General features: G+C 43.5%; 1 protein-coding gene across 2 annotated transcripts in view; it reads left to right on the forward strand.

Annotated features, from left to right (window-relative positions):
* The first annotated feature begins 2,169 nt into the window (after positions 1-2,169).
* Positions 2,170-26,426, forward strand: part of mlphb (melanophilin b) — a 36,962-nt gene continuing 12,705 nt past the window's right edge. Inside the window, exons 1-9 of one of the 2 annotated variants that reach the window (XM_017687536.2) lie at positions 2,170-2,229; positions 7,391-7,549; positions 11,711-11,932; positions 12,766-12,905; positions 13,640-13,681; positions 15,425-15,489; positions 16,746-16,838; positions 18,316-18,445; positions 25,115-25,326. In XM_017687536.2, the coding sequence (XP_017543025.1) occupies positions 7,413-7,549; positions 11,711-11,932; positions 12,766-12,905; positions 13,640-13,681; positions 15,425-15,489; positions 16,746-16,838; positions 18,316-18,445; positions 25,115-25,326 (1,041 nt within the window). In that variant the 5' untranslated portion in view covers positions 2,170-2,229; positions 7,391-7,412. The remainder of the gene's footprint in view (positions 2,230-7,390; positions 7,550-11,710; positions 11,933-12,765; positions 12,906-13,639; positions 13,682-15,424; positions 15,490-16,745; positions 16,839-18,315; positions 18,446-25,114; positions 25,327-26,426) is intronic. The other variant, XM_017687537.2, reaches the window with a different exon arrangement.

The following is a 26,426-nucleotide window of genomic DNA, read 5'->3' on the forward strand; positions in this document are numbered from 1 at the left end:
AAGCTTTTAAGTGTAATAAACTGGGGATGAATCTGTTGTGAGAAGTGCTGATTCAGTGAGAGCTGGAGAAATATTTCGCTAAAAACTGGCAGCTGAGCAGAAAGGAAAAGCGACCTGATCGGGTCAACATAATAAACATGATATGAACTTTGAGAAGTTTGAGTGTTTTGTTCAGAATCTTGCTCTTAAATAATAACGTCTATTGGTTATTTTATAATAAGCTCACCTGGTACAGTGAGGTATGACTGCCGTACACAGAGAGTTCAACTCCTCCTCTGTTTTCTCCAGTGTTAACACATCCAGCTACAGTGACTATGTGTTCAAACTGCAGTTTTGGTTATAAAATCCTCTTTTTAGCCACTCAATTTTACTTACATTTGAAACCATATTTCTTAGAGTGTAGGGTTTTGCAAAAAAAAAAAAAAACAGTTCACATTTTTAAATTACTAAATCAAATATTAAATACCTGTCACCCACCCTCAACGCTGTGGCCTAGGCTGATACACTCATTGGAAATAACTTTACTTTTCATAAGTCTAGGTAAAAAGCTAGGTAAACACACTCCAGGCTGCTGATACTTGACCAAACAATTATTCCATGATCCTGTAAATGCTAAAGTCAAATGAACCACTTTGCTATTATTTTATTAATTATTTTAGTCATCTGCTGTTATTAGTAGCAGCTTGTGCTGCAAGAACGATGTGAGAGTCTTTTAAATGTCAAACGTCAGTTTGATTATGCAGACAGTTCAGTGCTGATGTGATGTCAAAAGACAAACTCTCAGGGGTCTTCGAAAATAAACTTATGATGATGTCATGCCATCCATTGGCAGCACAGCTCTACCTCAGGGTGTCGTTGTATCAGACTGGTTCACCCAGTTGGTCCTTCATAGTCGAGAAACTGTAACTTTGCCTGGATTCCTCTGAAACACTTTATAATGAGCTGCAGCAGATCTGAAATGTGAAAACTCCCCAGTTTCCTAAGAGTTTGGAGTGAAGAGTGACTGTTCATCATTCCTCACACAGAAGACAGAAGTGAGAGCGCCCCCTGCTGTTTATCAAAGTATCCCCTGCTGTTTATCAGAGCTCCCGCTGCTGTTTATCAGAGTCACCCCCTGCGGTTTATCAGACTCACCCCCTGCTGTTTTATCAGAGCGCCCCCTGCTGTTTATCAGAGTCACCCCCTGCTGTTTTATCAGAGCGTCCCCTGCTGTTTACCAGAGTCGCCCCCTGCTGTTTATCAGAGCGCCCTCTGCTGTTTATCAGTCTCCCCCTGCTGTTTATCAGAGCAGCCCCTACTGTTTATTAGAGTTGCCCCTTGTTGTTTATCAGAGGGCCCCCTGCTGTTTATCAGAGCATCACCGTCTCTGCAGTTTCAGTCTCCATTTCCCAAACGCTTTAGCCGAGCGTGCTAACGTTCCTCCTCCTAATTAACAGACACCCGTTCAGCTCCGCCTCCTCATTATTCAACATTGACACAGGAAGGTGGTCAGAGGGGCGGTGGAGTTCGAGTCGGCAGCGTCTGAGATGTTTAAAACGCAGAGTTAGAAGAGAAAAACATCTCCCAGTGAAAGCCACGTTTTACAGTAGAAATGAATGGAGCTCATTATGCTGGTAGTGAACTACGCTGCCTGACTCAGCCGCCTCAGAACCAGAGAACGGACCTTAAACAGAAGCCTGCTGGGGTTCATCCTAAAGCTAGGACAGGATTTAGGAGGTTTAGTCTTGTCAGGATGTTTGTGTGATGCTGTTTTCTGATCTGGAGTTAATGATGAGATGATGAAGGGAGGAGCTGATATTCTGGAATTGATACTGAACTAAACTCAGTACTGAAGTCATCATGGAGACCAAACAGCTCAGTTCAGAGTTAAGATGTTTCTGGTATCCAGAACCTTCACTGTAACACTGCATTGACATACAAACAAAATTCATGACTTATAACTGCAGCCGCCCTGGACGTACAGTATGTTCAGATTTCTGTCTGTTTTAGCAAACTGTCCACTCCGGGTCACTGTCTTTATCCACTGAAGTGAGATTTATTTGTTTGTGTTTTTTAAGATTGGTCAGATGTTTTTCAAGAAAAAAAGAAACTGCTGGTGTTGTGGACTCACTGGGCTCCTCCCTCCACTCTTAATTGGACATGTGATAAGCAGCGCTGTCTGACTCTCCGGCTCAGACTGTCTGCTTGAGTTCAAACCGGATTGTATCAGGCGGCTCATACAGACATCAGGTAAACATGGTATTTTGTCTTTGCTGTAGAGATACAGTTTAAAAGATTCACTAACAGTTGAACTGTTGCTACTAGGGTGACAAACTGACCACTTTGTGTCATATTGGCCTTTTATAGATTTATTTACTCATTATTACGCAGAACTATGTGAAAGAGGTACTGAACTCTCTTTCCTGTGGATAAATTATTCTGATGAAAACCTTGAGTTTTAAGATTTTTTCATTTGAACCCAATGTGAAACTGAAAATGACTCTTGAAATATTTTTTGTATTTTGGTTGTTTCACTTCAGTGAAGTTATTTTTGGTGAAAATGTTTGTCTTTGTTTACAGGATATATGTGTCCTACTGTGATTGAGCATTTAATAGTGGTTTAAAGTGGTGATATGTGGTTTGTTAAAGCCTCCCTTAATTCAAATATTTTGCATTTTAAATGAGGTGAAATGCAGTTTCACCAGGACAGAAACACCTTTAACTTATGCGAAATGTGGGACATGTCTGCAAATTTTAGTGCATAATTTCTATTAATTTGCTGAGATTAACATGATGAAAGAATAAAACTTAATAAAAATGTGGCCTGTACAAAACTTACTATGGCACATTTTATTTTCTATTTATTTTTTTCCAACATGTTAAACTCAGAAAATGAAAGAAACTATGCACATTTTTACAGAACATATTTAATTTACTGTAGTGGATGTATTAAATTTTCACTGTTGCACTTATTGATTGATAGATTAAATGTCCTCAGCATCTCTCTCCCCCTTGCTCTCCCCCCCTCTCTCTCTCCCTCTCTCTCCCTCCCCCTCTCTCTCTCCCTCTCTCTCTCTCTCCCCCTCTCTCTCCCTCTCTCTCCCTCCCTCTCTCTTTCCCTCTCTCTCCCTCCCCCTCTCTCTCCCTCTCAAGTTTCAAATTTCAAGTTTGTCATTTGCACAACATGTCAGAACATTTATGCATTGAAATGCTTGTGGTGAGGCTCAGATAATCACTCTACAGAAAGTAAGTAAGTAAAGGAGAATATATATATATATATATATATATATACACACACACACACACACACACACACACAAAATATAGACACAATATACACAAGACATAGAGACAATATACACTTAAAGTAGCTTAAGTGACTCTGTTTTATTGTTCTTTAAAGTAGCCTAGTGTTAAGGTGTTATTGTCCATAGCAGAGATGATATGATATAATAATAGTACTCACAGAGTGACTGAGTGACGGACCCCCAGCTTCACAGTTGGTTCAGAAGCATGACAGCCTGTGGGTAGAAACTGTTCATTAGCCAGCTTGTTCCAGCCTGGATGCTGTGGAATCTCCTGCCTGATGGCAGGATGGTGAAAGGCAGTGTGCTGCGTGGCTGTCTGGCTGCCTGACCAGATCTTTTTGATCTTCCTGAAGCAGTGCAATGGGTAGAAGTCCTGTAGGGCTGGTAGTTTGTTGCCTATGATGGCCACGATCATCTCCTTTGTTCTGCTGATGTTGTGTCAGAGATTGTTGTCATGGCTCCACTCTGACAGAGCGCTGACCTCGTCTCTGTAGGCTGTTTCATCTCCGTCAGTAATGAGTCCTAGGATGGTGGTGTCATCTGCAAACTTGAAGATGCCACATCCTTGGGGAGCCCCTGTGCTCAGAGTCAGTGTGGAGAAGAAGCTGTTCCCAACTTTCACCACCTAGTGTCTGCTCATCAGGAAGTCCAGTATCCAGCTGCAGAGATGAGAGTTCAAATCCAAGTCTGTGAGCTCAGGAATGAGTTTGGCAGGGATGATTGTGTTGAATGCTGAGCTGTAATCTATGAACAGCATCGTACATATGTGTTCTTTCTGTCCAGGTGTGTGAGAGCAGTGTGTATCGTTAGTGCAATGGCATCGTCTGTGGATCTGTTGGAGCGGTATGCAAATTGATGAGGGTCCATGGTGGCTGGAAGTGTTGCGCAGATGTGAACCAGCCACTGTAGATGTCAATGCAACAGGGCGGTAGTCATTCAGGCGGGTAACAGATGATTTCTTGGGGACTGGAACAATTGTTGGGGGAAATGTTATAACTGTATGTTTTCAAACTTCTGTAAAGCTGCTTTGTGACAACATTGTTGTAAAAAGCACTATACAAAAAAAACTTTAATTGAATTGTGGTTTCCTTAAAGCACTTGGGAATCACTGACAGTCTTAAGGAGAGGTAAAAGATGTCTGTGAGAACCTCAGCCAGCTGCTTGGCACATTGAGTTCATCTGCAGATGAGGAGGAAGAGCCCCTATCACAGATCACACCTACTTTGTAGTCAGTGATGGTGCGCAGGCCACTCCACATACGTCTGAGATCAGAGCCAAGATAGTTAGATTCCACTCTGTCCCTGTCGCTCCTTTTGGCCTGCCTGATGGTTCTCTGAAGGTCATATCTGGCCTTCTTGTAGCTAGCCAGGTCACCAGAGTTGCAGGCAGCAGCCCGAGCTCTTAGTTTGGCTCGAACCTCAGCAGTGATCCAGGGTTTCTGGTTGGGAAATGATCTGACATTGATTTTTGGTACGTCTTCAGTGCATTTACTGATGTAGCTTGTGATGGAGTCAATGTATTCATTGATGTCTGTGTCAGCCGCATCACGGAACATCATACAGTCAGTGGATTCAAAGCAGTCTTGAAGTGTGCAGATGGCCTCCTCACTCCATTTATAGACTGATCTGAGCACAGGTTTTGCTTGTTAAAGTCTTTGTATGCGGGCAGGAGAAGAATAGAGGTGTGATCATCTTTGCCGAACGCAGGGTGGGGGTTTATAACTGTCCTTGATTGCGGTGTAGCAGTGGTCAAGAGTCTGTTCACCTTGAGTGGGAAATTTAATGTGCTGGTAGTTTTTGTGCAGAACCTTCTTCAAGTTTGCCCTGTTAAAGTCCGCAACCACAATAAAAGCACACTCAGGGTGAATGTTCTCCAGTCCATTAATAGTCACATACAAAACTTCCAGTGCCCATGACTTATCTGCCTGAGGTGGAATGTAGACGGTAGTGAGGATGACTGAGCTAAAGTCCCTGGGCAAAAAAAAGGGTCGAACTTTGACTGTTAGGAGTCAGTACATCTCCAATGTCTGGAGAGCAGTGACTGGTTAGAACCGCTACATCTGTTCCCCATCGAGAGTTCACCATAACCATCACCCCGCCACCTCAGAGTCCTGTCCTGGCGGTAGGTGGTGAAGCTGGCTGGTGTGATGCCGTTGTCTGGTGTTGCTGCAGAGAGCCACGTCTCTGTGAGCGTTAAAATGCAGCAGCTCTCTCCCTCTCTCTCTCCCTCACTCTCCCCCTCACTCCCTCCCTCATTCTTTCACTGACTTTCTCTCCCTCATTCTCTCCCCCTCTCTCTCTCCCTCACTCTCTCTCCCTCATTCTCTCCCCCTCACTCTCTCCCTCACTCTCTCCCTCTCTCTCTCCCTCATTCTCTCCCTCACTCTCTCCCTCTCTTCCTCTCCCTCACTCTCTCCCTCCCTCTCCCTCACTCTCTCCCTGTCTCTCCCTCACTCTCTCCCTGTCTCTCCCTCATTCTCTCTCTCAGTCTCTTTCTCTCCTTCACTCACTCTCTCTCCCTCACTCTCTCCCTCTGTTTCCCTCCCTCTATCTCCTTCACTCTCTCCCTCTCCCTCACTCTGTCCCTCTTCCTCACTCTCTCTCCCTCTCCCTCACTGTCTTCCTCTCCCTCACTCTGTCCCTCTCTGTCTCTCCCTCACTCTCATTTTCTCTCTCTCTCTCTCTCTCACCGTCACTCTCTTTCTCTCCTTCACTCTCTCCCACACTCTCTCTCTCTCCTTCTCTCTCCCTCTCCCTCACTCTCTTCCTCTCCCTCACTCTCTCCCTCTGTCTCTCCCTCATTCTCTCTCTCATTCTATCTCTTTCTCTCCTTCACTCACTCTCTCCCTCACTCTCTCCCTCTATCTCCTTCACTCTCTCCCTCTCCCTCACTCTCTCCCTCACTGTCTTCCTCTCCCTCACTCTCTCCCTCTGTCTCTCCCTCACTCTCATTCTCTCTCTCTCCCTCACTCTCTTTCACTCCTTAACTCTCTCCCTCTCCCTCACTCTCTCCCTCTCCCACACTCTCTCTCTCCGTCTCTCTCCCTCCCTTGTGTGTCTCCACCCAGTCAGTAACTCTTCTGTGTGTGTTTGTTCATTAGTGCATCAGTGCCCACAGGTATCAGACTTACACACAGAGAAATGTAAAGCCGCTGTGCTGTTCTCCAGTTTAAGACGGTCTGTACTGGAGAAATGAGACATACTGAAAGCAAGTAAGCAAAATGTATTTATACAGCGCTTTTTACAACAGATGCTGTCACAAAGCAGCTTTACAGAACAATCAGTATTACAGAAAGAACAGAAAAGAAAATCCGGGTCCGACCTCCTATGAGCGTCGCCAGCGGCGATGGCAAGGAAAAACTCCCTAAAGAGGAAGAACCTTGAGAGGAACCAAGATCTAGAAGGGGAAGCCGTCCTCCTACAGTCGACACCGGACAGCAAACATTATTAGTATGAAGTTTTATAGTACAAAGTGGGAAAAGAGAAACAGCGATTCATTTGATTAATTTATGATTATGCAGCAGCAGCAGCATCTGAGGGTGAGGACTGCACGGCATTGTACAGCAAGAAGCTCAGTGGTGGTCAAGCTGGTCCAGAAGGCTGGTGAGCAGCGGCACCCGATCAAGGCAGAAGAGGCAACAGCATCAGACACACAGGATGGGCAGCTGATCAGCTCGGTAGAGAAAGAAGAACACAGAGTCAGTTCTGTAAAGAGTGACTGACCACAGAGTCAGTTCTGTAAAGAGTGACTGACCACAGATTACAGTAAAACAGAGCAGCAGAGACTTCAGCAGGTCTAGACCTGACAGGGAGACTAATCACCAAAGGCTCCACTATACAAGTGAGTTTTTAGCCTAGACTTAAAGGCTGTGTCTGAGTCTGAGTCCCGAACATTAACAGGAAGATTATTCCAGAGCTGGGGGCCTTTGTATGAGAAGCTCTGCCCCCTGATGGAGCTTTATTAGTTCTAGGTGCCAGTAGTTAGCAGCACCTTGTGATCTAAGTAGGCGTGATGGTTCATAGTGGGAGAGAAGGTCACTCAGGTACTGAGGGGCGAGTCCGTTTAGAGCTTTAATAAGTTGAAAGTTGTCGATACTTTCACAGGTCTCCTCATTACTGATTGAAAATGATGATGATGATGACCACAATTGGTGATGAGACAAAACTGGACCTCTCCAGACTTACAGACGACGAGGCCAGACATGTATGGCAGGTGGTGCAAAGGGATTTCAACCTCCGGAGAAAAGAAGAGGACAGACTTGGGTAAGGCATCCTTTTACTGCACTAAATATCTGAAAGTGTGTTGACAGCAGCTCCAACTGTGGTGTTCAGCTACAAGAGCATCAGTGAGGTCAGGAACTGATTTTGGATGATCAGTTCTGTATCACAAAAGCCACTCCAACTCATCAAGTGCTGGGGAGCTTTTTACCCCTCTAGCTCACAGTAGGCATTGGGTGACCTTGGGATCATGTGCAGTTGTGCATTCCATTGGTCAGTGCATTTTATTTGTCAGTGCTACAGAAGCTGTGTGAACACCTGTGTCAGCAGTGAAAGCACCTTAAAATAAAATAAATTTAAAATAAAAAAATAAAATTCACTCATTAGAAGGGCTGACTACAAATGTCTGACCGTGTATTTAAATATGTATGTATTCTCAATGGACCTCATTTACCAAACGATCTTAAGAAGAAATTCCTTGTTAAACCCAGTGACATGGCTCTGATGAAGATCCTGACTCACTAATGTTCTTTGTGTGGGGTTTGTTCTGAGGTAAGAACAGAATCTACAGAGCACAAAGGTGAGAACCGTTCTGTGCTTTAAGAACATGACAGGAACCTGACGCAGACTTTTTCTCAGGACCTTCATCAACAACACACTTAAGAACACACTTAAGTACCTTGAGAAATATTTCTGTAAAATGTATGTATTACAATTATCTATTATTTATTTAGTGCCATCAAGTCAGTTCAGATTCATGGTGTCTAAATGGTTCAGAATGTCCAGTCTTCTGTTTGGGTCTTTGGGGCTTCTTAATTTGTTTGTTTATGATGTCTCTGATTGTGTCCAACCACCTTGCTGCTGCTTATTGATTAAAGGATTCTTTGCATCATGAAAGGGTTCTTCAGATTGCGGGAGGATGTGTTGTATATGTTTCTACATAAAACCTTTTACAAAATGGTTCTCTATAGCACCAAAAAAGGGTTCTTCTACAGTTACAGGCTGGACACAATAGAATAATCTTTTTTTTTGGTGCCATAAAGAACCATCTACAGCACATTCTCCATCGGTCTGAAGAACCATTGCATGATTGTACTTGGCAAAGAACGGTTGAATCATGCAAAAGGTTCTTTGAGTATCATCATCATCATTAACCACTTAGTGCAGATAGGGTCACAGTAGCAGTTGGGAGACCAAAGAATCCCAGACGACCCTGTCCCCCACAACTTCCTCCAGCTCATTTCTGGGGGCCCAAGCCGCTCCCAGGCCAACTTGGAGATGTAATCCCTTCAGAGGGTCCTAGGACAAGCCTGGGGGTCTTGTCCCAGTAGGCTGTGCCTGGTACACCCCCACCAGGAGGCATCAAGGGGCATCCGGATCAGGTGTCGGAACCTCCTTAGCTGGCTCCTCTCAATGCAGAGGAGTAGCGGCTCTACACTGAGGTCCTCCCGGATGACCAAGCCCTTCACCCTATCAAGCCACCAACCTGAGAAGAAAACTCATTTCTGCCACTTGTATCTTTGACCTCATTCCCCAGAGCCTATGACCACAAATGAGGGTTGGGATGTAGACTGACCAGTAAACAGAGAGCTTCGCCTTATGGTTCAACTACCTCTTCATCACTAAAGTCCAATACAGTGACTGCATTACTGCTGCCACCTGTCTTTGAGTGTTAATGGTTCTAACCATGGGGGGGGGGGGGGTTCCTACACTGTCACCTGATTCTGATGTAAATACCCTCTAATGCACCTTGAGCTCAATGTCATTATTTAGTCTTGTTTCCATTTGTTTTGTTTTTTTGTTTTGTTTTGTTTTTCTTCTTTTGTCCCCTTAATGATCTGAAAAGATCATGATCCACAAGAGTTGGTCAGTAAATTTCAGAAGCCTGAAGATATTCTTCTTTATCTGAGGTGACTCTCTGAAACAAATCAAACTGATCAAAACTGCTGCTTTCAGTTCAGTTCTTGTGAAGGGAAAGTGCTGACGTCTCTTCACAGCCTAGAGCTACATTTCTGCACACAGTCAACCTTTTTCATTGCTGCTGATCTGTTGCTGTTGCTTCGCTGGGCTAGAACCTGGGCTGCTGTATGTAAATTTTGGGGGCATAAATATGAATGAGTCAGGACTGTTACGGCACAGTGTAGGCCTTTGGAATCAGCCTGTTTTACCGTCTCTTCTCTGAATGCCCTATTTGTATCGGGAGAAGGAGACAGCAGTGTTTGAGGCTAACAGTGCATCAGTTCCAGGTACTGAGCTCCCCTTATTTAACTCTGCCAACAGTGAACACAATCACCACATGAGCTGGTGTGACAAGCATAAAATTTGAACTTGTGAGCAACAGAGGGAAAAAAGCATAATCTGGTTTGTCCCATTTGCATGTTTAATCATGGCCAACAGAAATCAAACAAAAATCCAGACATCCATAAAATGTGAAAGAGACTCCAAAGCTTTTCTTCACACTGTAGATGGATCAGAACTTGTTAGCAGCAACCAGTCTGTCCTGAAATAATTCAAATATGAGACTAAACCTAACCAAGACTGACATTACAGTGGGGGGCTGTTACATAGCCAGGTCCACTGAGCTTTGTTTTATCCTGCATGCTGTGTGATCTTACTGAATGTAGTTTTTCCTCACTCTTGGAATTTTTATATAGGAATTGACATAATAGGATTTGTCCCACTTAGCATGCCAAACAACATCACATGATGGCATTTATGCCTCACTTCTTTCACATGCATTCCAAAGCAGAGACGAGCTGAAAATAGATGGGTGGAAATTTCATTTTAATTCAGTATTTGCTCCAACAAAGACTCACAGTTCTCTAGAAAAGTCACCACATGTAGCGTTCACAGTCATAGCTGCTGAAGTGGAAATATGAATGTGATGTTATGTTTCACCACTGTATGAACTGTAGGAACCACATTAAATCCCTGAAAAGGTTTGACAAAGATGCTTTAATGCACTGTGGAAAAAATAATCTGAAGTTCTGTATTTTCGCATTTGTGTTGTTGAATGTGTGAAATCTAACATGATTTTTACTCTGAAAAACGTTTAATTACAATAAACTGTTGCAGGCTAAGACTAAGCCCAAAAGTCCTTATATGAATATTCATGACCTCAAAGCCCCTCACTGTAGGCTAGGTCTTTTTCAAGCACATCTCCTGCCCCTAATTTTAAACTGCTGCTTTTCTACGTATTTTAAAGCCCTGATTAATATGTACAAAAATGCAGCTTTAGCTTTTATAAGCAATTTTAATTTATTAATGTAAACACTTGGTGAATCAATATTAGGTCATCTAATGAGGTCAGCAAGGTCATTTTTATGTAGGCGCACTGAAAAATCAAGCTTTTCCTGGCTAGTTACCTGACAACTATGCTGCAAATAACATCAGGTAGACTGAAACTAAAATTAGCTCAATACAAGTCATACTGACCAGTCAAACTGCAAGTATTCAGAATACGATTTGAAATATTTAATTTATATTTGGCTAGTTATAGATATGCCTTCAATTATAAAAATAAATGTGTTAGATATATATTTAAAATGTGATTATCTGTGCTGAGTTGAGTGTAATGAAGGTTCCAGATGTAGCTAAACGTACTGACTGTGATCTGCACTGCACTTTATATTAGCCACGTACGTCTGCAATCAGACTCTCACACACAGTGTACTTCACATAAACAAGATACCAGATCAGACCTGCATTTCACAGAGTATCAGTACCTACAGCCCTCGCTTCTGTTGTGGTAAAGGATCATTTGATCAGATTTAAAATGAAGAGACTGGAACACCATTAAAAGGAATGTGTGTGTGTGTGTGTGTGTGTGTGTAGATGGCTACATCTGTATGTCTGACCTGCAATGGACTGGCAACTTGTCCTGACCTGTGTATCCTGCCTTCTGCCCTATGAGTGCTGGAATAGCCTCTAGCAGCCCACGTGACCCAGAAGGATAAGGGGTTTAGAAATTGTGTGTGATGAAGATAATGGAGCATTTTGACACGAAACATAGGAATATCATATGAAGATGCCCAGAGGGAAAGAGCCACTGTATCTTTAGGTCCAGTGACCAGATTTTTGGCTATAAATTATGTGGTCATCTCAGTGTTCAGGATTTGCAGCAACATACGTTTTTATGTTTTTTAATTCACTATAAAGAATTTAATATCAGCATATTTATCTTCTAATTCCATCTTTATCTTTCAGGGACCTGAAGTCAAAAATAGTGAAAGAGGACACAAAGCGAGAGCTGCTGGGCTGCCAGTCCAGGCTCAGCGACTCTCTCTGTATCCGCTGCCTGCAGCCTTTCAAGTTCCTGCTCAACACCAAACGCCAGTGCTTGGACTGTAAGCTGTTTGTGTGCAAGGCCTGTAGCCGCTTCAACAAAAAAGAGCACGGCTGGGTGTGTGACCCCTGCCAAATGACCAGGTGAGTTAAAAGCTGTAGACCAGGTGTCTCTAAATCCAGCCTGGTGGTGCGCAGATCAACACTGTAACCTGCAGGTGTTTATTCTACTTTACCAGACCTGAATCAGCAGTTCAGCATCATAATCAAAACAGTTAAGGCTTTTTTAACAGATAAGAGTCAGATGTGTTAAAAAGGAGAAAATAAAATATTGTGGATTGTAGATTATTTACACTGAATATACCTTCAGTCATGTAGAGTAATTAAAGTACACCAGGAATAATCACTGTAAGCATGAATTGATGAGCAAACAGACGAGAACGTAATATTTGAGGTGGAGTTTAAGGCTGGAAAATGAAAAATCTCTGCAATCCTTAAAAATGAAATGTTGTGAATATAATGGCTCTCGTGAAATGTCACAGACAGTGGTGACAAACTGTGATCTCAAACCTACAATAGTGCTTATCAAGAGTAGCATGATTGTGCAACTAGGACAGAATAAGTAACTAAAAAAAACAAACAAAATTATTAAAGTAATAAATGAAATAAAACACAAATAAAATAAAAACCATAGAATTCCTGAAGTCCTTACTACCCACCTTTATGGCCATCAACCCCAAGTATAAACCTACAAATAATTTTTTTAATGTAATGTACGACATTCACAGCTCATCTTTAAAGAAGCCCTTTTCTGCAGTATAGAGAGAATCATAAATAATATCATATCATAAGCCATTGATAAAGTTTTGGTAAGTGCTGTGAATAAATGTTATATCAGCACATGTTTACTGTTGGGTATTTGTTGAAATATGCACTTTCCCCTCTTTGAGATACTTTCTCTGACCGCTCCATTGCAGAGTTCTGAAAATTGGCACTGTGGAGTGGTTCCATGAGAACGTGCGCACTCGCTTCAAACGTTTCGGCAGCGCAAAAGTGATGAAGTCTCTGTATAGGAGACTGAACGGAGAGCGAAGCTGCTCCCAGACTGACCTGAGAGGTGAGTGCAAAGATACCTGAGGTACAGCTTCAGAGCTCATATCCAAATGAGGTGCCTCACATGGTCTGCAAACTTTAACATACAGAATCCATTTGACCAAACAAAATCAATAAATAAAGATTTTCTGTCCCTCCGCTGACACACAGCTCTGCACTGACTGAAAACAGCTAAACTGGAATTTCTGTTTTCTTCATTAACTTTGAGCTGATTGGAGTTCATTAACTTCTCCACTACATGTAAACTTAGCAAAAACACATTAATTTCAGTGAGTCTGAAGATCAAAATAACTTCCAAAGTCCTCTGACTTCAAAAGATTTGGTGGACAATCCTGAAAGCGAGCAAACTGGCTGGTCTGATCATCATGTGATTCACACAGTCACATGCCTGCTTCTCTTTCTCTGTGTACTTGGAACCAAGTGTATCTGCTTTATCCAATTTTCAAGCTTGAGCTGGCCTGAAAGAGGAGGTCAGCAGGAGAACACAGTTGTTTTCAAAGAGCACAAACTGTCCCCCCATCGCACAGACACAGTTTAAGACTACAAATAAATTAGGGATCGTTTTGTCTTTATTTTGTCTATAAATGTATGAAAATACTGACTGTTCAGAGAACAATGCCATCAGATTTACCATAACTATTAAAATAAAATTCCCATGAAAAGAGAACATTGGTAATATACTGAATTTGGTTTAAAGGTTCAGATTGTCTATTTGTCTATTTTTCATTTCTCTCCCAGACCCTCCGGAGGACGACACACACAGCATGCCTGATGTTCACAGTAAGTGACTTAATAGGAAACTCAATCCTCATGTCCTCAGTTAAAAAGTGGATCAGCTAAATCAATTAAATTAGGGGTGTCCACAGTCCAGCCCCGGGGCCAAGCGCAGCCCTTGACAGATTTAATCGGCCCCTGTCTTCTGTTTTAGAGTGTGTTATTTGTGGCCCTCCAGCCAGTACACTTCAGTTCCTCCTCTCACCTGATGGTGGCAGTGGTAGCAGTGCTGTAAGATTACAGTGTAACGATGCACTGCAGTAACAAAGTTTAGCTAAAGTTTACAAGCCTTTCTTCTTGGACTGACTTGCAGCTTATTTACTGACCACATTTAATCCAGACTGCAGCCATAAAGCTCAGACTAACATATTTTAACTTTTTCATCAAGAGCTGCAGAAAACGAGCCACATGTTTCAAAAGACTAATGAATTTAACACCAACAGACATGAAGCAGCAGAGCAGCACAGTAAATATTCGGAGAGAAACTAAAGCAGCTGCAGCTCCGAGTCTCACAGCTCCAACTTCATATCACGGCAGGAAATATTAACCTTTTAAAGAGGAACAATAATGGCCGATTATGATGATTAATCATGATTTTATTCTTTAATACAGTGATTATTTCATACATTTTAATACAGTGAGTATTCTTTCAGCCGCTACCTTGTTTTAATAGTTTGTCTCACAAATGGGATTTTTAAGCAAATAACACTTACATTTTAATTTAATTAACACATTAGACACTTTTTATTATTGATTTGAATAAACAAATCAATAATTCATTATTACAGATCCAAATCACTCTAAAAGAGGAATCCAGCAATAATAGAAGCCTCGTACATCTTTTACTCAGTCATAGGAAACACAGCAGCTCACAGAGAGCTCTGACCGTGCACACGTGGTCACTCCTCTGGCAGCAGAACTATTAATCCATTTGGATGAGCGCCAGATTCTCAGAAAAGATCCCCAGCTAGATGCTCAGTCCAGTTCATTGCTCTATATGGTTATAATATTATGGTCCTCAGTTATTTTGACACAGTCCAATCTAATAATCAAATAAAGTTTGTACGCCTCAGATTTAAACTTGATTTTATGTAAAAGAGCTGCTGTTTTTGACTTCACATATTCCTTAATATAAATATAAATACTAAAGGTTTAGTATATATACTAAACATATACAGCTCTTTGCGACCCTGACGGAGAAGCGGCTTAGAAAATGGATGGATATACTGCTCTTATTTTCTTAGTTTGTTTTATCCTGTCATTTTCTGGGTATTGTTTTGTATTCTAATGACCTCTTGTCTCATTGGCCATCTCATTAGCATAGCAAGGTTGACAGAGTGGTGGCAGTAAAGTGAAGCCACACACATCAAAATGAGAGTTTTTACCTCTTAAAATCTGTTTTATTACACACTAAGGCTTATTATTCAATAATTCAAAGGTTAACTGAGAGCCAGAAGAGACCATTATAAAGTCATGACCTCAGGCTGGCTGAAGCGATATTTAATGCAGATACAATTAAATTTGCTTTATAAACAAATAACAATTAAGATATTTATCACAGCTTAGATAATTCAAACACGACTAGCATCCCAGATTCACAGTGTTATGTGGTGTCCTATTCATACTTTGGCTTGGGCGGCATGGAGGTGTCAATATTTCACAAGAAAATGGCATCATTAAATGTGTGGGTTTATTTTTATAAAACACTGTGTAGATAATATTTATTCCACTCAGTGCTTTTGTACACAGTTGGGTCACTCTGCAGCCACGAGGACGAGCACTTTGATGGCCTGAGAAGAGAACCGTACAGACTGGTAATGAACTGCTTCCATTCAGCACTGAACTCATCTGTCTATGTATGAGGAATGTGTTATTCAGAAGGCTCCATTCAGAGGCTCTCAAGTGAAAGACTGCCCTCTTGTGGCACCACCTTTTATTAGTTTTACCCAATTAGATGCATTTTCCTCAGTCAGTTACTTTCATTCTCAGAATTTGTTTTGGTGCTACAAACTACTAAGAATGTGTGCGACACTGAAAAAGATTGTATATTGGCACATAAATATGGAAACAACAACTGAAATCACTGTAGTGGCTCATTGAGTCATTCAGTTTGTTCTGCCTAGCACAACATTACATCAACAAATCAGCGTCACTCCGAACCCTCACTATCCATTGAATCCTCCAGTGAAAACACTTAGTTTTGGGTTGCCACCAATGTGTAAAATCCCCCAACTGGGTGAACCATTCTGCGACAGAAAAATATGACAGACAAAGTCTGTGGATTGAGCTCTGATTCTGAGATGTTACAGCATTTTATAACCCAGCATACAGAGGTGCATTGCTTCATATGTGATGTGCAGTATTGTGTATAGTATAGTACTGTGTACTATAATATAGTACAGTACAGCATGTGGTCATATACTTGTTCCCATTAGTAAACATCTGTACGGTCAATGCCTCAGAAAAGTTGTTCAGCTCTGACTCGGCCTTCTGACTCACCTCAGCCATACGTAGGCCAGAGCTGACTGTGTGGTTTGTTGTCATTTTAAGAATGAGGTTAGCGTTTTTTTACCACTAAGTAATTGAGACAAACTGTTAACTTGTTAAAATGTTGTGACTTCTCCATTATGTCCTCTTTATTCTTTTACTTTATTTATTAAGTTTTAGTGTGTTTAGAGCATCAGGCCTCTTTCTCCAAATGTTCTTAAGAAGAAGTTCCTTGTTAAACCCACTGACACGGTTCTGATGAAGATCCTGACTCTCTAAGGTTCTCTATGTGAAGTTTGTTCTGAGGTAAGAACAGAATCTACACACACTCAAGAGCACAGAGGTGAGAACCGTTCTGCGCTTTAAGAACACGACAGGAACCTGATGCAGACTTTTTCTCAGGACCTTCATCAAGAATACACTTAAGACAAGACTTACGAGGATACTGGAGAATGAGGCTCATTAAAAAATCCTATTAGATATTGATTTTGCCAATATTGAGGTTTTTTTTGTTTTTTTTTGGTTGAATATAAGCTGTAAGACAATGATTTCCTGATGTCTAAAACAAAGCATATTTTTTCAGTCTATTAAAGGCAAACGGCTGCTGCCAGTCGACCCTCAGGATTTTAATGTTGGGACTGATTACTCCATCCACTTTCACCACCATTCTCTCAAGGTACTGACTGAGTACATATGTTAATATGTTTAATTCCTTTAGGGCTCATCACTTACAGCTGGGATCCATTTTTCACCTCAAAAGATGAACACAGATAAGATAAGATAAGATAATCCTTTATTAGTCCAACAGTGGCTAAATTCTCAGTGCTACAGCAGAAAAGGGAGAGCAAGGCACTCAAGAAAAAGAGAAGAGATGGAATTGAAAGGGCGGCTCTATGGATTCAGGAAGGGTTTGAACTAGATTTCTGAGCTATAAAATATCAGAAATAAGAATTTGTCATGTGGGAGAGTTCGTAGCCCCCAGAGGGTTAAAGCAAAAATTTCACTTAAGAAGAAAGAAAAGGAGCCCATGAAAGGATTATTATGGAGCTGCTCTTTCTGTTGAACAAATGTTTAAAATACTCCCAGTATAGGCCTGTCTTTCCTCAAATTCAGCTGTGGGTTGAAGATGAATTTAGGACATTGGCAACAGATTGTCCATTTCATGGCTCTAATTCAGTGTTCCTGGTGCTGAGAAACCAGTCCTGACTGGAAGGATCCACGAACAGGGTAGACATGAAAAAAGTCAAAAACCCAGAGACACAAGAGTAGTAGATTAAAATTCTCTCAGAAACAGTGAATGAAGACCTGAGAGGCCTCAAGTAAGGTTTTTAATGAAGCACAAGTGTATGGGATTCAGCTGTATTCATGTCAACAGTTGAAACTGAGGGGACCTCTGATGCCGAACTTGGGTATAACCTGTAACAACTTATTTTCTGCTGCAATACGCCATTAATGGCTGTGGTAAAAGTTAAATGGATACTTGCCCAGAAAACGTTTTACTCAATGACTAAGAGCCTATGATGTGGAATTCCTGATTCATTTCCCCAAAAGGATGGACAGAGCTTTATTTATTTATTATTTTTAAAAAGTTTTATTTGCATATCTGATATCATTTTAGCATTTATACACTTTGGATACTGTATAGTTTATTGTATAGTCTGCAATAAAATGAATTAAACAAATTGTGCGCTATCTTGGTATTTTGAAAGCGAGGGCTGTAGGTAGTGATACTCTGTGAAATGCAGGTCTGATCTGGTATCTTGTTCATGTGAAGTACACTGTGTGTGAGAGTCTGATGGCAGACGTACGTGGTTAATGTAAAGTACAGTGCAGATCACAGTCGATACGTTTAGTTACATCAGGAACCTTCATTACACTCAACTCCACACAGATAATCACCCATACTAATAAACGCATTTTAAATATATATTTAGGAAATACAATTTGGCCTTTTTCATGCATTGGAAAACTTTATTTGATGAATACTTTTGGAATATGTTTCATCCATATGAATTTGAACAAACAGCAGCCAAAACCTGCTCAGTTCACAATTCAGAAGAATAAATGAGTAAGGAAACACTTTGGAAGCAAATATTATGTAATCTCATGTTAGCTTGACAGCAGATTCATTACATTTTGCTATGATGTCTCAGAACGACAGGCCTGATCCGGAGGATGACTGGTCTACCGTCTTCAGGCAGATCCTGGATCGTGGAAGAGCAGAAGGTAAGAAGGGGATCCTCCACAGCAGCCGAAGAAGTCTGGATAAACATTCTTACTGTGGTGAGATGCTGGATATACAGAATGAGTTTCTTCCACTTTCGCTATCTTCGCTTGAGAGTTTAACTCTGATTACCCTCCTGTGATGTTCAGCTATGAGGAACAACAGTAATGTTCCAGGGTCAAAATGACCTAATAAATGTGATCCATCTGAAAGTAGTTGAAATAAATATATCATTTCATAAAAGTCTTTAGCTCAGTTAATATTGGTTTAATAAATATTTAATGTAATCATGTATGTTCACACCTAAATTATTAAGGTTACTTCACTTATTTTTCATAGCAATACATTTTAATGCCTTTTTTCTGTACATTGGGAAAAGAATTGACAATTTTTTTTGTCCTATTTAGACTTTTCAACACGTTTGACACCACGTTTGGCGCAGTGTTTGATGCAGTGTTAGACTCGGCGATTAATGCAGCATTTGACTCAGCGTTTGACTCAGCATTTAACTCAGTGATGAACGCAGCATTTGACTCAGCGTTTGACTCGGCGTTTGACTCAGCATTTGACTCAGCGTTTGACTCAGCATTTGACTCAGCATTTGACTCAGCGTTTGACTCAGTGATGAACGCAGCATTTGACTCAGCGTTTGACTCATTGTTTGGCACAGCAATTAATGCAGCATTTGACACAGCATTTGATTCAGCAATTAACGCAGTGACTCAACGTTTGACTCAGCGTTTGACACAGCCTTTGATGCAATGTTTGACTGAGTGTTTGAGTCAGCAATTAACGCAGCGATTGACTCAATGTTTGACTCAATGCTTGACGCAGCATTTGATGCAGTGTTTGAATCAGCATTTGACTCAGTGTTTAACTCAGTGTTTGACTCAGCGATGAACGCAGCATTTGACTCAGTGTTTGACTCAGCGATGAACGCAGCATTTGACTCAGCGTTTGACTCAGTGATGAACGCAGCATTTGACTCAGCGTTTGACTCAGCGATTAACGCAGCATTTGACTCAGTGTTTGACTCATTGTTTGGCACAGCAATTAATGCAGCATTTGACACAGCATTTGATTCAGCAATTAACGCAGTGTTTGACTCAACGTTTGACTCAGTGTTTGAAACAGCCTTTGATGCAATGTTTGACTGAGTGTTTGAGTCAGCAATTAACGCAGCGATTGACTCAATGTTTGACTCAATGCTTGACGCAGCATTTGATGCAGTGTTTGAATCAGCATTTGACTCAGTGTTTAACTCAGTGTTTGACTCAGCGATTAACGCAGCATTTGACTCAGTGTTTGACCCAGCGATGAACGCAGCATTTGACTCAGCGTTTGACTCAGTGATGAACGCAGCATTTGACTCAGCGTTTGACTCAGCAATTAACGCAGTGTTTGACTCAGTGTTTGACTCAGCGTTTGACTCAGCGTTTGACTCAGCAATTAACGCAGTGTTTGACTCAGTGTTTGACTCAGCATTTGAATCAGCGTTTGACACAGTCTTTGATGCAGTGTTTGACTGAGTGTTTGAGTCAGCAATTAACACAGCGATTGACTCAACGTTTGACTCAAGGTTTAACGCAGCATTTGACGCAGCCTTTGATGCAATGTTTGACTCAGTGTTTGACTGAATGATTGACTCAGCGATTAATGCAATTGACTCAACGTTTGACACAACATTTGGCTCAGCGTTTGATTCAGCGATTAACGCAGTGTTTGACTCAACGTTTGGCTCAGCGTTTAACGTTTAATTGATGCAGTGTTTGGCTTGACGTTTGGCTCGCCGTTTGACTTGACGTTTGGCTCGCCGTTTGACTTGACATTTGGCTCGCCGTTTGACTTGGCGTTTGGCTCGCCGTTTGACTTGACATTTGGCTCGCCGTTTGACTTGGCGTTTGGCTCGCCGTTTGACTTGGCGTTTGGCTCGCCGTTTGACTTGGCGTTTGGCTCGCCGTTTGACTTGACGTTTGGCTCGCCGTTTGACTTGCTGTTTGGCTCGCCGTTTGACTTGACATTTGGCTCGCCGTTTGACTTGACATTTGGCTCGCCGTTTGACGCAGCGTTTGGCTCGCCGTTTGACTTGACATTTGGCTCTGCGTTTGACGCAGCGTTTGGCTCAGCGTTTGACGCAGCATTTGAATCGGCGTTTGGCTTGTTGTTTGATGCAGTGTTTGATGCAGCATTTGACTCAGTGTTTAACTCAGTGTTTGACTCAGCGATTAACACAGCATTTTGGCTCGGAGTTTGGTTCGGCATTTGACGCAGCGTTTGGCTCAGCGTTTGACGCAGCATTTGATGCAGCATTTGGCTCAGCGTTTGACGCAGCATTTGGCTCGGCGTTTGACGCAGCGTTTGGCTCGGCGTTTGACGCAGCGTTTTGCTCTGCGTTTGACGCAGCGTTTGGCTCGGCGTTTGACGCAGCGTTTGGCTCGGCGTTTGACGCAGCGTTTGGCTCTGCGTTTGACGCGGCGTTTGGCTCGGCGTTTGACTTGACATTTGGCTCGCCGTTTGACTTGACGTTTGGCTCGCCGTTTGACTTGCCATTTGGCTCGCCGTTTGACTTGACATTTGGCTCGCCGTTTGACTTGACGTTTGGCTCGCCGTTTGACTTGACATTTGGCTCGCCGTTTGATGCAGCGTTTGGCTCGCCGTTTGACTTGACATTTGGCTCTGCGTTTGACGCAGCGTTTGGCTCGCCGTTTGACTTGACATTTGGCTCGCCGTTTGACGCAGCGTTTGGCTCAGCGTTTGACGCAGCATTTGAATCGGCGTTTGGCTTGTTGTTTGATGCAGTGTTTGATGCAGCATTTGACTTAGTGTTTAACTCAGTGTTTGACTCAGCGATTAACACAGCATTTTGGCTCGGAGTTTGGTTCGGCATTTGACGCAGCGTTTGGCTCAGCGTTTGACGCAGCATTTGATGCAGCATTTGGCTCAGCATTTGACGCAGCGTTTGGCTCGGCGTTTGACGCAGCGTTTGGCTCGCCGTTTGACGCAGCGTTTGGCTCTGCGTTTGACGCAGCGTTTGTCTCGGCGTTTGACTTGACGTTTGGCTCGCCATTTGACTTGGCGTTTGGCTCTGCGTTTGACACAGCGTTTGGCTCGACGTTTGAAGCAGCGTTTGGCTCTGCGTTTGACGCAGCGCTTGGCTCGGCGTTTGACTTGACGTTTGGCTCGCCGTTTGACTTGGCGTTTGGCTCTGCGTTTGACACAGCGTTTGGCTCGACGTTTGAAGCAGCGTTTGGCTCGACGTTTGACGCAGCATTTGAATCTGCGTTTGGCTCGTTGTTTGATGCAGTGTTTGATGCAGCATTTGACTCAGTGTTTAACTCAGTGTTTGACTCAGCGATTAACACAGCATTTTGGCTCGGAGTTTGGTTCAGCGTTTGACGCAGCATTTGATGAAGCATTTGGCTCAGCGTTTGACGCAACGTTTGGATCGGCGTTTGACGCAGCGTTTGGCTCAGCGTTTGACGCAGCATTTGATGCAGCATTTGGCTCAGCGTTTGACGCAGCGTTTGGCTCGGCGTTTGACGCAGCGTTTGGCTCGGCGTTTGACTTGACGTTTGGCTCGCCGTTTGACTTGGCGTTTGGCTCTGCGTTTGATGCAGCGTTTGGCTCGCCGTTTGACGCAGCATTTGGCTCTACGTTTGACGCAGCGTTTGGCTCGCCATTTGACGCAGCATTTGAATCGGCGTTTGGCTTGTTGTTTGATGCAGTGTTTGATGCAGCATTTGACTCAGTGTTTAACTCAGTGTTTGACTCAGCGATTAACACAGCATTTTGGCTCGGAGTTTGGTTCAGCGTTTGACGCAGCGTTTGGCTCAGTGTTTGACGCAGTTTTCGACGCAGCGTTTGGCTCGGCTTTTGGCTCGGAGTTTGGTTCGGCATTTGACGCAGCGTTTGGCTCGCCGTTTGACGCAGCGTTTGGCTCGCCGTTTGACTTGGCGTTTGGCTCTGCGTTTGACGCAGCGTTTGGCTCGCCGTTTGACGCAGCGTTTGGCTCTGCGTTTGACGCAGCGTTTGGCTCTGCGTTTGACGCAGCGTTTGGCTCGCCATTTGAATTGGCGTTTGGCTCTGCGTTTGATGCAGCGTTTGGCTCGCCGTTTGACGCAGTGTTTGGCTCTGCGTTTGACGCAGCGTTTGGCTCTGCGTTTGACGCAGCGTTTGGCTCGCCATTTGAATTGGCGTTTGGCTCGCCGTTTGACGCAGCGTTTTGCTCTGCGTTTGACGCAGCGTTTGGCTCTGCATTTGACTTGGCGTTTGGCTCACCGTTTGACGCAGCGTTTGACTTGCCGTTTGACGCAGCGTTTGACTTGCCGTTTGACGCAGCGTTTGACTTGCCGTTTGGCTCGCCGTTTGACGCAGCGTTTGGCTCGGCGTTTGACGCAGCGTTTGGCTCGCCGTTTGACTTGACATTTGGCTCGCCGTTTGACTTGACATTTGGCTCGCCGTTTGACTTGACATTTGGCTCGCCGTTTGACGCAGCGTTTGGCTCGCCGTTTGACTTGACATTTGGCTCTGCGTTTGACGCAGCGTTTGGCTCGCCGTTTGACTTGACATTTGGCTCGCCGTTTGACGCAGCGTTTGGCTCAGCGTTTGACGCAGCATTTGAATCGGCGTTTGGCTTGTTGTTTGATGCAGTGTTTGATGCAGCATTTGACTCAGTGTTTAACTCAGTGTTTGACTCAGCGATTAACACAGCATTTTGGCTCGGAGTTTGGTTCGGCATTTGACGCAGCGTTTGGCTCAGCGTTTGACGCAACATTTGATGCAGCATTTGGCTCAGCGTTTGACGCAGCGTTTGGGTCGGCGTTTGACGCAGCGTTTGGCTCGGCGTTTGACGCAACGTTTTGCTCTGCGTTTGACGCAGCGTTTGGCTCTGCATTTGACTTGGCGTTTGGCTCACCGTTTGACGCAACGTTTGACTTGCCGTTTGACGCGGCGTTTGACTTGCCGTTTGGCTCGGCGTTTGACGCAGCGTTTGGCTCGGCGTTTGACGCAGCGTTTGGCTCGCCGTTTGACGCAGCGTTTGACTCGCCGTTTGACGCAGCGTTTGACTTGCCGTTTGACGCAGCGCTTGACTTGCCGTTTGGTTCGCCGTTTGACGCAGCGTTTGGCTCGGCGTTTGACGCAGCGTTTGGCTCGCCGTTTGACGCAGCGTTTGACTCGCCGTTTGACGCAGTGTTTGACTTGCCGTTTGACGCAGCGTTTGACTTGCCGTTTGGCTCGCCGTTTGACGCAGCGTTTGGCTCGGCGTTTGACGCAGCGTTTGACTTGCCGTTTGACGCAGCGCTTGACTTGCCGTTTGGTTCGCCGTTTGACGCAGCGTTTGGCTCGCCGTTTGACGCAGTGTTTGACTTGCCGTTTGACGCAGCGTTTGACTTGCCGTTTGGCTCGCCGTTTGACGCAGCGTTTGGCTCGGCGTTTGACGCAGCGTTTGGCTCGCCGTTTGACGCAGTGTTTGACTCGCCGTTTGACGCAGCGTTTGACTTGCCGTTAGACGCAGCGCTTGACTTGCCGTTTGGTTCGCCGTTTGACGCAGAGTTTGGCTCGCCGTTTGACTTGGCGTTTGGCTTGGCATTTGACGCAGTGTTTGGCTCGCCGTTTGACGCAGCGTTTGACTTGCCGTTTGGCTCGCCGTTTGACGCAGCGTTTGGCTTGGCGTTTGACGCAGCGTTTGGCTTGGCGTTTGACGCAGTGTTTGGCTCGCAGTTTGACCCAGCGTTTGGCTTGGCGTTTGACGCAGCGTTTGGCTTGGCGTTTGACGCAGTGTTTGGCTCGCAGTTTGACCCAGCGTTTGACTTGGCGTTTGACGCAGCGTTTGACTTGCCGTTTGGCTCGCCGTTTGACGCAGCGTTTGCCTCGGCGTTTGACGCAGCGTTTGGCTCGGCGTTTGACGCAGCGTTTGGCTCGCCGTTTGATGCAGCGTTTGGCTTGCCGTTTGACGCAGCGTTTGGCTCGGCGTTTGACTTGCCGCAGCATTTCACGCAGCATTAGACTCTGCATTTGACGCAGAATCTGGAAGACCAACACAGCAGTTTTGGAGCGACACTGAAACCAATTACACAATCGACCAAATTAAGAATTTACATATTCTTCATCTTCTGATTGATGTATGTTCACATTTTAAGATAAAGTGATTTGATGTTTTAAAAAAGCTGCTCACGATGTTTGAGTTTTGCGTTATGTAAAGCAGAAATCTGACTACTGTCTGACTCTTTAGACCCAGAGTTTCCCCAAAGAGCACAAAAACATGCTGAACCAGTTACTCACACAATCTGAGTTTCCGCAGTGATCGGATTATTAAGTGCCAGTTAACACAGTCACTGTTGTTGTAGCCTCTGTTCACACTGCTGCGTCAAGCTCACCCAAAATGATGTGTGTGATATAAACACGAATGGGGTCGCAAAAATGTTAAATTAGTCAATTTCCATTTGCCTGTTCATTTCACTAATTAACCAAAAAGAGGAAAGGCTTCATCCTCCAAAAACTTCAATATATTGTCCTGGTTTTTTTTTTTTACTTTGAAATGGATCAGATTGACCTCCAACATAACAGGAGGGTTAAAGTAACACAACAGAGGCCACATTTTCAGATTGTTTAAGTCAGTATGGGTCATTTCAGAGACAATGGACTGAATGGCATAAGTCATGTTACCTGAATGAGTCCAGAAACACATGATTTAAAAAAAAAAAAAAAAATTGTTAATCTGTTGTCAGATGAATGCAGCTTTCCTGAGAATAAGATGGTTCGGGCTCGATCCCTCTCAAAGATCAGCCATTCTTCAGCTGGCAGCACTAACTATCCAGCATCCGGTAAACTTCCGTATAGTGTAGAGGACTCTGAGGAGGAGGATCTGGACAACTTACAAAACCTCCCATACAGCATGGCTCTGCGCATGGAGTCCTCACCAGACGGGGTTCCGCCACAGGTACAGCAATGAGCTAAAATGTTTGCTTATTACATTTAAATATAGCACACACACACACACACACATACAAATGTGGTTGTAAGAAATGCACTTTTCTCCATCACCGCTCCTACAGTGGTTTCCTTCAAGCTTCAGATCATCTTTTAATTACAGATTCATTTTATTTTCTAAGAGTTTCCTGGTGCCAGGTAGTGATGTACACAGATAAAATAAACATATATCTTAATTCAGGTCACACAGACGAGTGGTTAAGAACTCACTATGAGCTATAAAAATGAAAAAAAAAAGCAGAAGTCATTTATTATCATACTGCAGGATAACGCAGGTACAGAAGCTTAGTGAGTGGACCTGCTACAGACAGCACAAGTGTGATAATGTCACATGATAATAGTTGGGGCAGAATATTTGAGGCAGAGTACTTGACCAAGTTGGCACCTGCATTAGCCGCTAATGGAAACCAGGCTATTTCAGGTTAGTCAATCTAATCTTCCAGCTGATTAGCTCAGCTAAACTTCAAAACATAGATTCTTATAAGGTGCATCCTTTTCTTCCTTTGTGGAACATCACCTGTATCAGGAATCATCACTCAGGATCCGCCTACTTCAATACTGCAGGTGTTGATGATTATTTTAACACACGCGTAACTGTAGGCCTTAGACGCACCCTGGACACAGGTGTTTGAACATACGTAATGGCAGCATGTGTGTGTGTGAGCTGTGACTAAGAAAATAATCTCCCTTCCACCACAAACCCCAATCAGCTGCTCCATCCTCACTACTGTGGGTCTCTTGTAAAAACTTATGTTTAACTGTTTTAGGCCAAAGATTCAGAAAGTATAGACGGGTTACCCCATCCCTCAACCCATTAACGTTCAGAGAAGCCACCCTCCGAAAGCCCATGAACACAGGGAATACAAGGACAGAAAAGAAAAGAGAAAGGAAAAGCAGCCAGAAGAGGCCCTTTCCCCAAGTGCACTGTGCTCATACATTCATACGGTCAGAATCAGCTCTAGTACCAGACCAACAGATTCGGCTTTTCGAAACGCAGTTACGTTTTTTCAGATGAAAACACTTATGCCACAAAAGAACATCATCAGCAAA

The sequence above is a fragment of the Pygocentrus nattereri genome, chromosome 6 (assembly GCF_015220715.1).
Source record: "Pygocentrus nattereri isolate fPygNat1 chromosome 6, fPygNat1.pri, whole genome shotgun sequence".
Taxonomy (NCBI): domain Eukaryota; kingdom Metazoa; phylum Chordata; class Actinopteri; order Characiformes; family Serrasalmidae; genus Pygocentrus; species Pygocentrus nattereri.